The 14,134-nt window shown below is 57.9% G+C and overlaps 1 protein-coding gene across 1 annotated transcript in view; it reads right to left on the reverse strand.

The window, feature by feature from the left end:
• Positions 1-1,924: 1,924 nt before the first annotated feature.
• The window catches only part of CARS (cysteinyl-tRNA synthetase), a 37,980-nt gene continuing 25,770 nt past the window's right edge, over positions 1,925-14,134 (reverse strand). The window contains exons 10-24 of the mRNA XM_006861034.1: positions 12,897-13,009; positions 12,486-12,614; positions 12,018-12,147; positions 11,728-11,831; positions 11,082-11,179; positions 9,930-10,119; positions 9,722-9,790; positions 9,336-9,417; positions 8,971-9,051; positions 8,202-8,269; positions 6,483-6,542; positions 5,857-5,940; positions 5,259-5,389; positions 4,757-4,975; positions 1,925-2,120 (exon numbers count right to left, since the gene is read on the reverse strand). Coding sequence (XP_006861096.1) covers positions 1,925-2,120; positions 4,757-4,975; positions 5,259-5,389; positions 5,857-5,940; positions 6,483-6,542; positions 8,202-8,269; positions 8,971-9,051; positions 9,336-9,417; positions 9,722-9,790; positions 9,930-10,119; positions 11,082-11,179; positions 11,728-11,831; positions 12,018-12,147; positions 12,486-12,614; positions 12,897-13,009 — 1,754 coding nt within the window. The remainder of the gene's footprint in view (positions 2,121-4,756; positions 4,976-5,258; positions 5,390-5,856; positions 5,941-6,482; positions 6,543-8,201; positions 8,270-8,970; positions 9,052-9,335; positions 9,418-9,721; positions 9,791-9,929; positions 10,120-11,081; positions 11,180-11,727; positions 11,832-12,017; positions 12,148-12,485; positions 12,615-12,896; positions 13,010-14,134) is intronic.

Consider the following 14,134-nt stretch of genomic DNA (forward strand, 5'->3'; position numbering starts at 1 on the left):
TCTGACACACATGGGGGCACCATGAGTGGGATCTACTTATGAAACATCATCCACTGAGAACCCTGTGAGCACAGTTCTACCCTGACACACACGGCACACCATGAGTGGGATCTACTTATGAAGAATCATCCACTGAGAACCCTGTGGGCACAGTTCTACTCTGACACACACGGGGACACCATGAGGGGAATCTACTTATGAAAAATCATTCACTGAGAGCCCTGTGGAGCCCAGTTCTACTCTGACACACACGGGGCACCACCATGAGTGGGATCTACTTATGAAAACTCATCCTCTGAGAACCCTGGGGGCACAGTTGTACTCTGACACACACGGGCACCATGAGTGGGATCTACATATGAAACATCATCCACTGAGAACCCTGTGGGCACAGTTCTCCTCTGACACACATGGGGCACCATGAGTGGAATCTACTTATGAAAACTCATCCACTGAGAACCCTGTGGGCACAGTTCTACCCTGACACACATGGGGACACCATGAGTGGAATCTACTTATGAAGAATCATCCACTGAGAACCCTGTGGGCACAGTTCTACTCTGACACACATGGGGGCACCATGAGTGGGATCTACTTATGAGAAATCATCCACTGAGAACCCTGTGGGCACAGTTCTACTCTGACATACACGGGGACACCATGAGTGGGATCTACTTATGAAAATCATCCACTGAGAACCCTGTGGAGTACAGTTCTACTCTGACCACATGGGGCAACGTGAGTGGGAGTAGACAGGACCGCAGCTGGTTACTGACCACCTTGGTCTTTGCCTCTTTGTCCACCTCTGACAAGATGGAGGGACTGCCTGGTACATCTCTGGGTGTGCAAAAGAAGCCTCATGAGGCTAGAGGAAGGGACCCCAGTGGCACAGGGTCAAGTGCTAGGCTGCTAACAGCAAGATTAGTGGTTCAAGCCCACCATTTGCTCAGAGACAGAAACCCGAGGCTGTGAGCTTCCACAGATGTCCAGCCTTGAAAGCCCTTTTCTGTCCTATAGGGTCACAGTGAGTCAGCATTGACTTGATGACAGTGAGTTGGATTTTGGGGCAGCTGGACCCCTGAAAGTCTCCTCCATCAAGGAGTGGGGTTCACGAGGGGTGGGAAGATGTGTTACCGCACCCTGAGCTATTCTCGGTGACCTCGGAGAGTGGGCTGTAGGAAAGCCGTCATTTTTGGATTGGGCAACTTTCCATTGTGCTTGATGAGTGTGCAGTGTTTTACAAGTAAAAACGCCAAGGATTTCTGTGTAGGGGAAACACAAGCTGGTTCTTCCAGCTGTGTGAGCCCGTCACTGTGCGAATGAAGCCGAGTCACCAGGCATGAGGACATCTGTTCCAGAGGCCAGTGAAGCCGAGGCCACAGCCTGGGCCCCGGTGTCACGCTGTGGGCCTACATCCCATCCCCCACCTCTCCTGTGAACGAGGCCTTGCCTGATGATTTAGCTCACACAGGGGCAGGGTGCGTCCTAATCCCACCTGAGTGGTGTCCTTACAAGAGGACTGACTAGGGACATGGGGAGGACATGTGATGCGCGACTGGGGCCACTCGAAGTCAGGAGAGGCACGGATCAGGGAGCAGAGTCCTGACACCCAGAATTTGAATTACTGGTCACAGTAGATTTCTGTTCTGACAAGCCACCCTGGCCTCTGGGCCGCCCAGGGTCACCAACACATCTGAGCTAGGCTCTCAGCCTGCTGCAGCCCTGAGCACTGACCGTGCCCTGACTGGGCTTGGCCTCGGACACACTGCAACCCCTTCCAAGCAGCTGCGCTGAGGGGGAAATGCAGGATGGGCCTTGTTTTTAAAAGTGTCTGATGGTTAAAAGTTTCAGAGACCCAGAGAAATGGGGAGAACCTCAGGGACAGACCCCGATGTTCTGAAGAACACTGACTCACAGGCCACCATCACACCCCAAAGCGAACCAGGGGCACATGCTCACTCCGGTGTGTTTGCCTCTGGGCTCCTTGGGTCCAGAGTGGGCTCTGGGTCATCTGCAGGGGACTTGATGGCCACTCCAACTCAGGCGTCCCCGCCTGGATGTTCCCGCGGCTGAGGCTTCCTGCCTCACTTCCCTGCCCCTCCGTCCAGTCTACCTCCTTCCTGTAAACAGGACGTGGGGGGACCTGGGTGGGACCCGGGGGTGCCTGCATGTGCAAGGGTCCCGCCTCGGGCATTGTTCATGGGAACACTTTCCCTTTACAGGGTGGGGTTGTAAATGTCCTGGAAGCAAGCTGCCACGTCCTTCTACCGCAGCGAGAGGCTGGTGGGTTCCACCTGCTGACCACTCCGTTAACATCAGTGCTGAAACAATGCACAACTAGGGCTCATGGGCACATCTTGCTGTGAGGTGCTATCAAGTCCGGAGTCGGTTCCGACTCACGTCCACCCTGTGTACAAGAGCGAAACTGCCCAGTCCTGTGCAGTCCACACAATTGTTCCCAAGTTTGAGCCCATCGCGGCCGCCACTGTGTCAACCCATCTCATTGGGGGGTCTTCCTCTTGTTCACTGACCCTCCACTTTACCAGGCATGATGTCTTCCAGGGACTGGTCCCTCTTGATCACGTGACAACTTTCATAAGAATAAAAAGTCCCTGCTGAATGGAGTCTGCCTGTCAGTGACCTGTTGTGAGGTGTGGTTTATGGGAGCAGATTGTGGGGCCTGCCTTCCTTCTGAGCTGATGCTGGCTGTGTTCAAGCTATCTTTGGAATAATGGTGGTGTTAAGTGCTGATGAGCTGGTTCTGACTCACAGAGACTCCATATAGGGCTTCCGAGGAGCGGCTGGTGTTTGAACCTCCGACCTTGCGGTCCAGTGCTTATCCTACAGAGCCACACCAGGACTCCTTTGGGATAATTTATTGTTGTGCCATTGAGTCAGTTCTGACTCAAAGCCACCCTATAGGGTTTCCAAGCAGCTGGTGAGTTTGAACCACCTACCTTGCAGTTCAGAGCTTTATTCTCATGGCCACTAATAGCCGAGTGCAAACTGTCTGCAGCTCCCAGGGGCGTCTTCCATCACTAAAGCCTGGGGACCAGAAGGCTGCTGTTAGCACCGTCTGTGTAGGTGTGTGTCATTTACCACAAGGGTCGATTCCTGTGGCCACCAGAGCCCAGTACTGTCCTATGGCAAGGTCTCCCTAGTGCCGGCCCTACAATCACACCAGCCCCTGTAGCTGCGTTTGGAGTGTTATGTACATAACAGAACCCTGCTCCCGGCTTTCCTGTCCTGTGTCCTCAATCCATTTCCTGGCCTCAGGATCTCCCTGTACTGTCTCTGACCCAGAGCCGGAAGCAGCCAAGGACAGGAGAAATACCAAGAGCCCCACATCTGGGCACCTGGGGTGTCCTTGCCTCTCTCCCCTTTTAGGTGGACCCAGCAGGAAATATAGCCAAAGCTTCAAAAAGCTCCTGGGAAAATGGAATCAGAATAGCACTTTCCCATGGGCCTTTGGGAGCCCTCTTGTGGACGTTTGTAAGACTCGCGTGCTCACACTCGGTTTCTCCAGTTCGTAATCCACAGGGCAGCGCTTCCCCTGAATGTCTGTGATTTACTGAGGAACCCGAGTAGCACAGCGGATACCTGCAAGGTCAGCAGTTCACACCCACTGGCCACTCCTCAGCAGCCTGCTCCTGTGAACACTGACCTGGACACCCCAGGACGCCGTCTGTGTGGGTTGTAGTTGGCTTGGTGACAATAGACTTTCAGTTCACAATTACTAAAAGCTCAGTTGCTGACGATCACACTAACTAGATCACACTAACTAGCTTTGTCCTCAATGCACCTGTATGAAAATAGCAATCCAGCATCGCCACTTAGAGCCATTGGATCCCCTTTCACCCTGCGTACATGTCTTTGGACCACCCCTCACCCTGGGTACACGTCTCCTCACTGGATCCCCTCTCACCCTGGGTACTTGTTTTGTTGTTGATCGGTGACTCAGAGACCCCCATGTGACATGTGAACGCCGGCTGTCATCTTCACAGAGCTGTTGGGTGGGTCCCAACAGTCAACCTTTGGGCTACCAACAAAGCAAACACCATCCGTACCCACCCGGAACCAGGGACCCCACTAGGGATGAGCAGCCACACTCCCTGCTCTGAAGTCAGGAGACTGCTGCTGACTCTGGGCAGTTAGCTTTGCCACTGTGACCTTGCTCGGTGGACATCTGTACTTCCCTAAAGGAGCCCCGTGTGTGGCTAACGTCAAGGCTGGCGGTTTGAACCCACCAGACGCTCTGAAGAGAACAGCGGCAGTTCCACTCTGTCCAACAGTCTTGCGAGAGTGGCAGTGGGTCTGCCTGTGTTCCTTCCTCTCACAGTCGGGTGGAAGTCACATTGGGACCCTAAAGGCCACATGGCCTTGGTTTGCTCTTTCCCCCGGACCCTGGCCATTGGAGCTTGGGCTGCCCCGGACACAGCTCCATTTCCCTGAAGCCACCATGCTGCACCACAGGGAGAGATGTGGAGCTGATCGATGGACCCCTCAGCCCAGCCCGAAGGACGGTGACCACCTGTGAGGGGTGAGCGAGGCCACCATAACAAGATGGGGTCAGGCCGCTGTCTTGGGGTGACTGTTACACAGTAGGCCCCCGGGACAGTACTCTTTCAGGGAACATATTCCTGACTTGTTTAGCTCCCAGGCTGGGCATGTGGTGTGGACATCCCCAAACTGATCTAAGCCCCCTGACCATTGAGGTGGCCCCCCTCCTGCAAACACCCTGACACATGTCCTTTACATTGCATGAGTGTTCACATAGAGGGCTGCGGGCACGCGGGTGGCTGCAGTCACACTGGAAACCCCCCGGGGCCGGCTGCCTCCCGTTCCCTCCACACCGCTAATGTGGTGCTTGTCCGGAGGGAGCCCTGTCTGGGACCTGCTGTGGCAGCCACGGGCTCCGGCCACAACCTCCTCAGTCAAGCCTCCTGATCCCTCATCTCGTCTGCCGGCCATGCAGCTATTGGTTGGCAGGCGTTGACAGGGGTCCTGGACAGCTGGCCAGGGACCATGCTGTTGAGTGGACAGGGATTTGGTCACAAACGGAAAGGGTGCTAGGCAACCTCTTTTTCCTCTTCCTGATGGGCTAGCTGTCCGTGTGGGATAGGGGCCCACTGACCACATGGTCGGGGCTGAGCCAGCAGAGTGGACGGCACAGAGAGTTGGGCCTCGCATTTGAAGGCATTTATTGTCCGTGGGCTGCAGAGGCGGCGGAGCACGCTCACGGCACCGGTGCAGCTCACTGCGCCGTCCCGTTCTGCACCATCTGCAGGTACTCCCCATGGAGTTTCTCCTGAGCCTCGAAGAGCTTCTTGAGCTTCTTGGCTTGGCCTTTGCTGAGCTCCTTGCCCTCGGTGTCGTGTGTGGGTAGGCCCTGGTGGTGGGAGGCAAATGGCACATCAGCATTGGGGACAGGCGTGGGCAGCGGTCAGACACACACAGAGGATGTGTATAGGGGGGACAGGAAGGAGAGTGGGCAGCCATCCACCACAGGGCCACCAGGAAGCAGGGCAGACGACCCCATCAGCTGCCTGGGCGCATACTGCTCCGGGTCTGGCCACTGAGAGATGGACAGGAGAACAGCTATCTGGGGTGGAGGGCCTGAGGGCGGGGAGGCCAGTGGTCTAAAGGTCAGAGGCAAGCTGCAGCCAGCATGAGGAGTCGGGGAATGGCAGCCCTGAGCCCCGGGGAGCCTCGGTCCACTGTCACCCTGAGCTCAGCCCGGGCCACACCGATGCCTAGGGCCAGGCCTGTACTCGGCCGAGGCCAGGGGCCTGCACTCCAATGGGCTGCCAAACCTGACAGGGTTCCCCAGGACCCCAAAGGAGAAGTCGTTCTCACCGTGTCGTCAAACTTGGAGTACTTGTCACTTTCTGACAGGAACATCTTGCTGGGGGGGATCCGCATCTTTGCCAGTTTTGCTGCCTGGAACCCACGGGGAAGACAGGGCTCATACCCACCACTACTGATGTGGCACACCCCACCAAAAGCCCCTACATTCGGGGTGCTAAGAGGGGACACCCCCATCACACACCCTACTAGCAGCCCCTATACTCGAGGTGCTGAGAGGGGATACCCCATCATACACCCCACGGTCAGTCCCCACATTTGGGGTGCTGAGAGGGGACACCCCCATCTACACACCCCACGGTCAGTGCCCACACTCAGGGTGCTGAGAGGGGACACCTCATCACACACCCCACGGTCAGTGTCTACACTCAGAGTGCTGAGAGGGGACACCCCCATCACACACCCCACGGTCAGCCTCCACACTTGGGGTGCTGAGGTGGGGAGGGGGCTCAGCCTAAGGGGGTGAGTTAAATTCCAGAAGCTGTCCCTACCACACCCTCAGAAACACCTTGACCTCATACTTGGTCTAAGGGTCCAGAAGCCCTGGAGGGTGCTTTGGGAGGATGTGGGGAGGGGGCCTGTGTTTCTGCCCAGGGACTCTCCCCCCGAGACCATACCTCCTGCTCCTGCTTTCTCCTGGCAGCTTCCTCCTTCTTCTTCCTTTTCTCCTCCTCAACCTAGGAGAGCCGTATGGGCCAGTGAGAGAGCACCCCAGCTCTGTCGTCCTCACCGTGACCCCCAACCCTCCGGTGGAGCTCTATGAGCCTCAGCTGTAGACCCCAGGCCCCAGGGGACAGGCCGGGCAGCCGCGGCGCCCTGAGGAACAGATGTGGACAAGAGGAGACACCGACCGGGGCTGAGCCAGACTCAGGCTGGACTTGGGGACCCCCACTGAGTGGGGCAGAGGACCCACACGCAGGACAGCGCTGAGGTCAGCAGGGCAGGGGGGTGGAGGACCCACACGCAGGTCAGCGCTGAGGTCGGCAGGGCAGGGGCGCACAGGCCTAGCGGGATGTGGGGAGGCGGGTTTCAACCTGCCTGAAACTGTGGCTGGATCTCTGGTGTGGGTACGAGGTGAGCCTGGGATGGGGAATTGAGAAGCCTCACTTCTGGCCCCTTGGGTTTGGGGGCTCACTGCCCAGCGGAGGATCACCCAGTAGCTGGACACACACTGCATCTGTGGGGCTTGGGGTTCCCTAGCTGAGGTGGTAAAGCTAGCAGTGGGCCGGAGTCTGGGGGACTCTGTCCCCTCATCTCCAGGGGCACATTACTGTCCTCCCTGCAGGACGCCAAGGTCCTGAGTGGGGACTGGGCCCCAAGCCCTGGATGTCTAGGACTCTGAGTGGACACTGGGCCCTGAGGCCTGGATGTCTAGGTCCCTGAGTGGACACTGGGCCCTGAGGCCTGGATGTCTAGGTCCCTGAGTGGACATTGGGCCCGAGCCCTGGATGTCTAGGTCCCTGAGTGGACACTGGGCCCCGAGCCCTGGATGTCTAGGTCCCTGAGTGGGGACTGGATTCTGAACCCTGGCCAACATCCAAGAGTCTCCGACTCATGACGCCTCACTGTACGTCAGAGTAGAACTGACCCACAGGGTTTACAGGGGCCAGTGTTTCAGATGACCAGGCCTTGAAGACACGGGGTGGACACGAACCTCCAACCTCCGATCAGCAGCTAAACAGGTAATGGAACCACCTGGGGACCGGGTAAGGCACCAATGAAGAACGGGGCCAAGAAGGGAGCGTGGGGTGGGGGTGTGCAGGGCGAGGGCTCAGGGCAGAGGGATGGGTGAGGAGACCTACAGCCCCCCAGTGACCCCAGGGCCCTGAGGGTCTCCACGGGTGTCAGTCTCTACTGGAGTACACAGCCTCATCCTTCTCCTCAGGAGCGGCTGGTGGGCCTGAACTGCCGACCTTGTGCTGAGCAGCCCAACGCTTAACCCACAGAGCCACCAGGGCTCCTTCCAGGTCACTTGTGGTTTGTTGGTAAGTAAGTGTCAAGGAGTCGGTTCCGACTCATGGCGACCTCATATAGGGTTTTCGAGGAGCAGCTGGTGAGTTTGAACCTCTGACCTTGAGGTTCAAAGTGACCTCGAGGTCCAGGGCTTGTCCTACAGAGCCTCGCCAGGGCTGCACACAAGTCAGTGAAGTTCACTAATTACCACTCATGTTAAAAAAAGACAGATCTTTTCACTTTATCGTTACCAGACGACCACAGCGCTGCCCATCTTGTGACTTTCTCTCTGTTTCCCTGACGGTCATGCCCTCCAAGACTGTGACCAGGACTGTGACCGTCTGACGCGCTCAGGGCAGCCCCGGCCCACGGCTTCCACTCACCCTTCTCTTCTCTTCTCTTTCCTTTAACAGGGTCTCTCTGTCCACCAGTTTGACCACAGTGGGGAGTCCTGAAAAACAAGCAGGTGCTTGGATGACGTGGAGGCTCCCTGGAGCCCACCCCCCACCCCTGCTGTCCACAGGCTGTACCCATGGGGACCTGAGGCTCAGGGACAAGACAGACGCCTGTGACAGCAGGTCGGACCCTTCCTTATGGCTGAAACCAAACCCGCTGCCGTTGGTTCTGACATGTAGCCACCCTGGTTAGGGTTTCCAAGGAGCGGCTGATGGGTTTGAACCACCAACCTTGCAGGTAGCAGTCCTGTGCTTATCCTACAGTGCCACACCAGGACTCTTTGATGTAGCTGTTATTGTGTGCCGTGAAGTCACTTCTGACTCACAGTGACCCTGGTTAGGGTTTTGGAGGAGCAGCTGGTGGACTTGAACTGCCGACCTTGCAGTTAGCAGTCCTGTGCTTAGCCTACAGCGCCACACCAGGACATTTTGGACACTGGAGAGGGTTTCCGGGTCTGAGCATCTCTGCGGGCCGGCTGTTGGGCCTGAACGTTCCAGGAGGGACGTGAGTTAGGCAATGGATGGAGAAACCACCAGAAAGGCAGCGTGTTCTGTGTCTGTGAGGGAGGCCGTGAGCCCTGATGTCACCGTCACTGAGAACATGGGCCTCTGAGGATTTGAGGAGACAGGGACAGAAAGGCCCCCACATGCACGTGCCCTCAGACTGGCCCCCCGAGGCCCCTGGAGCTCACAGCACCTTCGTGGTCTTCTAGCCGGACCCCAAGCTCAGGCAGGATGTCATCTCGCAGGGTGTCGCTAAGCTGCAGAACCTCGGGGACTGTGGGGACAAACTGGCTGTTAGGACCCCAGGGTGTCAGCAGGGAGCCCACCGGGGCCTGCCCCACCAAGGCACACAGCATTCACCTTGACCTCCACCCAGGGGCCCCCAAAGTCCTAACTTGAAGGAAGTCACATAGTGGCCTCAGGTGGGACAACTGTGTCTATAGACCCTGTGGGTGGCCATGCCTGAGTTCTCGAGAGGAGGTGGGCCAGGGGTACGGCGGACACCCCAAACAGGAAAGCCGCCCCCCATGGCACAAACCCATGTGGGGAGGCGCCCACCTTTCTTCTCTCTGGCGATCCTCCGCACTCCCTCTCGGAACTCCGACAGGACCTGCAGGTATGGCGTGATGGTGGCTTCGAGCTGATGGGAGAGCGTTTGGGTTACCGAGGGCACCGGCGGGAGGGCAGAGCTGCTGGTGGGCACCACGGCTGGGGCCACCCTCGTCCTCCTGCTCTACTGGACACACCAGCCCACTGCAGTGCCCAGGAGCAACACCAACACTAGACGTGGGGTGTGACGTGTGCGATCACACCAGGATAGAGAGTGACCGAGACAGGACACAAAGACGCAACAAGCTGGTGGAGCAATGGCACTGGAAGCCAGATAGAGGCTGGGCACCCCAGGCCAGGAGAGGGTCTCATGGGACCCCAGCCATCTTACTCACATCGAGGCCGGTCCCATGTCCTCCAACTGGGAAGCCCAGAGTGCTGTCCTCTTCGATGGCTCCGAAGATCTAGGCCGAGAAAGAGCAGGACCGAGATGGGGACCGACAAGGCCGAGGTAACACAGAGCCTGCCAGGTGTGCTCTGCCGCGAGGGCCCAGGACCTGGGCAGGGGGGCTCCTGCCTCAGTTTCCCCGGGTGGGAGCTCACCTTGAGCATGTGGGTGAGGTACAGGGCAATGCTCTCTAGTAGGCCGCGGTTGGGCCTCCTACGGGCCGCCTTCCGGGCTGCCATGTAGAGGTTGCACTGGCCGACGAGGGCCCGCATCTCCTCCAGGACAGTACGAGTGTCCACGTTGTCACAGAGCGCCTCGTGCACGGCTGCCTTTCTGCTGTAGAAGCTGGAGGACGAGGAAGAGGAGGAGGAGGCAGCAGTCAGGCCCAGCCTCGACCAGAGACAACCAAGACGCTGCGGTCCGACTGCTGGGAGGCGCAGTGGCTGGGACCGTCCATGGGCGGCTAGCACACGAGGGTGAGTTAGAAAGTATTGCTACAGGATGACCGGAGCTCTGCGAGGCAGAAACACCTAAACGGAGAACTACTGTTTCTCAGCACAGCCTCCATCCCGGTCTCTACGCTCCGGAGGGGGTGCTTTCCACCTCCAGTGATTCCCCCAAGAATCCCACGCTCTGCAGCCGACACCACACAAAAGCGGCAGTGTGGGCGCCCGAGGGGCTCAGATGGTGCTCCTCTGACACGTCTTCTGAGTGTGGAAAATAAGTTCTGAGACCCTGCATGAACCGCCTGTTCCTCACCCACACACTTTCCAATTTTCTTAAAACTTCTTCCTCATAAAACCACATCACTGTCCTGTGTCATTTGAGAAAATCTTTCAAGATGACGCTCCCCAAAACCGCCTCTCTAGCCTGCAGAGCTGACCGTTTGGCCTTGAATTGAGCTGGCCCAGCGGATGCCCTCAAAGACACTGTGTGGGGTAGACCTTTTGTTGAAGAATCCCTAACAAGACTAACACAGGGGCACTGCTGAGAGAACGTGTCTGCAGCTGCCCACAGATCACAGAGACATGTTTAAACTCGTTTTGTTTGGAATAAATCAGTGTGTGTATGAACGGGAACCCTCGTAGCAGTACTTTTTGACTGATCCTTGCATTTATAACAAAACGCTTGTCATTTCAGCATCCTGTACACATATCTTTCAGAGACATGACCGCTGCCCATCCATCAGCGCCCACGATTCCACATCTGTCGAATGTGTGTGGTCGTGTCTCTGCCCCCTCCACCCGTCGACCCAGAAGGCAGAGCGCCGGGGCCAGTGAGGCCCCCAAGAACGAGCTCCACCTTACTTTCTGTTCAGTTGGGCTTCTTCCTCTTCCCACTTTTCAAACTGCCCCGTCACGTCCACGGGGGCACGGAGGATGTCTTTCACGTTTAAGAAAAACTCCTAGAAGTTAGAAAACGCCGTTGAGTGGCCTTCGGGCAGCTCTCCCGTCCACAGAGGTCTGCTCCCGGGCTGTGAAGAGCCATGAAGCGTTCCCATCACACGAGGGCTGCGAGGGGCACCTGCCCCGTCTTCACCTGCTTTTCCACCCCGCTTATTGTGACGTGGGTGAAGGCTGACAGAGCACGGCAGGTTTCTGTCTGACAATTCACACACGTTTGGTTTCACGGCACTGGTCGTCACCCCCCACAATGCACCACCACCTAGTCCACTGCTTCCCCGTGCTGCCTGCTTTTAAACTCAGTCTTAGCAGCTCTACCTCTGCAGGAACTGGGGAGTGGGGGGCGCTACAGAAAGTTCATGGGTAAATGGAAAGGAATGAGAAGGGGCTTTCCCCACAAGCGTTTTGAAGCCCCCTTGTACAAGCCAGGAGCTGTGCCGCATGGTGACCAGATGAGGGTCTGAAGAAGTCAGTTCCCCCAGAATGCAGCGGCGCCGCCTGTGCCCCTTCTGTCTGGACGCAGGACGCCGCCCGTCGGGGAGGGACTCACGTTCATGAACTTCTCGTACTGAAGGGCAGACTCCATGGTGTTGCTGGAGTAATCCAGTGTGTCCTTCCAGGCGTGCATGAGGAAGGCCAGCCGCAGCTGCCGCGCTGGGGAGACACCACACCACCACCCGTTGCTGATGAGTGCCGTCGAGTCGGTCCCGACTCAGAGCGACCCTGCACAGGGTTTCCAGGAGGCGGCTGGTGGGTTGGAACTGCTGACGTTGTGGTGAGCAGTCCAGTGCTGATCCTACAGAGCCACCCTGCGCATGCCCACTCCCGGCTGGTGCCTACCAGAGTGCTTCCTTAGGGCGTCCTGTATGGTGATGAAGTTCTTCAGGGATTTGGACATCTTGCAGCCTGCGATGGTTAAGTGGCCCGTGTGCAGGAAGTACCTGACCCAGCAGTCGTTCTCAAAGTGGGCCTGGGAGAAGGAGGGTGAGGGCTGAGGATGGGCTCAGGGTGCTGGGAGCGGGCCAGGAGGCTCGAAGGAGCTGGTAGTGACCCACCATACCGAGCCTCTGGTTCCCGGGGCCCAGGATGAGACAGCGGGAATCCCAGCTGCTAAAGGGCACAGACATAACTGAGAAATCCATCGGAGAAGTTGGGACCCTTCTCCTGAGATCTCTGTGATGGACCCCTGCCCCCCAACCTCCTCAGCTTGGGCTGGACCACCTCTCCTCCTGCCTCCCTGACCCCAGACCACCCCTGGCTTGGACTGGGCCAGCCCACCTCCCACCCCTTGCCCTGCAGCCGTCTCACCTCAGACTGGGCCAGCTCGTTGTCATGGTGCGGAAAGCGGAGGTCGAAGCCGCCGCCGTGGATGTCCATGGAGGCCCCCAGCAGGGTGCCTGCCATGGCGGAACATTCGATGTGCCACCCTGGACGGCCCTGGAGGTTGGACGAGCCGATTACTGGGTGGCTGAGGCCTAACCTTAGCCCTGAGCTTGAAAGAGCCCCTCGTGATGAGAAGTTCCCACAAGTCTCCCACTGCGGAACTCCAGCACGCCCTCCCACCATGGACGCCATCACCCCTGCCCCTCCTGACTGTCAGGCCCCAGAGGCCTCAGTGGGAGCAGAGGTGACTGGAAGCCCCATTGCAGATGGGAAGACGGGGGTCTGGTGAGGGGTGGGCACACACACAGGCTGAGGATCACACCTGACTCCACTCACCTTTCCCCAGGGGCACTCCCAGGATGGTTCCCCGGGCTTGGAGGCCTTCCACAGGGCAAAGTCGCTGGGGGACCGCTTCTCGCTGAGCCGCTCGGCGGAGAGGCTAAGGTCACCTGTGGATGGGGCAGAATGCTGCCATTCAGCCAAGCCCAGCACACCCGTCCACACCCCTTCCAGATGTCCCACAGCCAGGGACGGGTGCTGACCCAGCTCAGACATTCCTGACACAAGCCACATGCTCCAGAGCTACAAACACACGCCGAGGTGTAACAGCGAGAACCTGGGTCTGAACACACACCTGTTGTATGCTATGGAGTCGTTTCCCACTCACAGTGACCCTGTTTAGGGTTTCCAAGGAGCGGCTGGTGCGTTTGAACCGCCAACCTTGCGGTTAGCAGTCCAGTGTTTATCCTATAGCACCAGTCCAGGACTCCACCAGCCTCCTGGTAGACAAGAGACGCAGGTGGGAGAAGCTACGAGCTGGCATTTTAGACGACAGTCACGAAGGCTAAGCTCCTAGATGTGTGATTTTGTGAAGTGCTGCCTCACACCAACCCTGTACAGAGTTTCCGAGGAGCTGCTGGTGGGTTTGAACTATTGGCCTTGTGCTTGGCGGTCCAGTGCTTATCCTAGCATGCGACACCACACTGACCCACCAGCCCTCAACTTGTCCCAGAGACAGTAATGGTCTTGAGAGGACTTTGCTGGACAGTCCAGGGGACCAGCCAAGGCAGCCTCCATCCTTGACTCCCAGCAAGAGGAGCCTTGGCTCTGCAAGTACGAGGGTGGCCGAGCCTGTTGGGTGGTGCTCAGGTGAGCCCAGGGGCATCTTGTCCACCCTGAGTTCACAGAAGGTGAGGGGCTTCCGAAAGCCCCTGCAGGTAGTGGAGCAGAAATGGAGGCCTTCCCGCTGTGAGGGTCACCTTCCCAAAAGGAAGCCCCAGGTACAGCTGGGTGGTCCAGGCAGAGGGGCAGGGGGGCCACGCAGAGGGAGTCACGCCCACCAGGGGCCCCTAGTCTTTCCTGACCAGCGCGTGACTGCAGCCGTTTCTGAGAGCTGTCGCCCCTCCTTGTGGAGAGCATGTGACTGGATGGGCAGCAGTCACTTCCACAGCATGCTTCCCTGAGTTCCCCGAGAGGTCCGGCTGAAGCTGGCTCTAAGGAGGGACATTCCCATCACAGAACAAGTTAGCATCGAGTCCCCAGGGGCAGAAGGAAACACTGCCTGGTCCTGCTGG

Source organism: Chrysochloris asiatica, unplaced genomic scaffold (assembly GCF_000296735.1).
Source record: "Chrysochloris asiatica unplaced genomic scaffold, ChrAsi1.0 scaffold00040, whole genome shotgun sequence".
Taxonomy (NCBI): Eukaryota; Metazoa; Chordata; class Mammalia; order Afrosoricida; family Chrysochloridae; genus Chrysochloris; species Chrysochloris asiatica.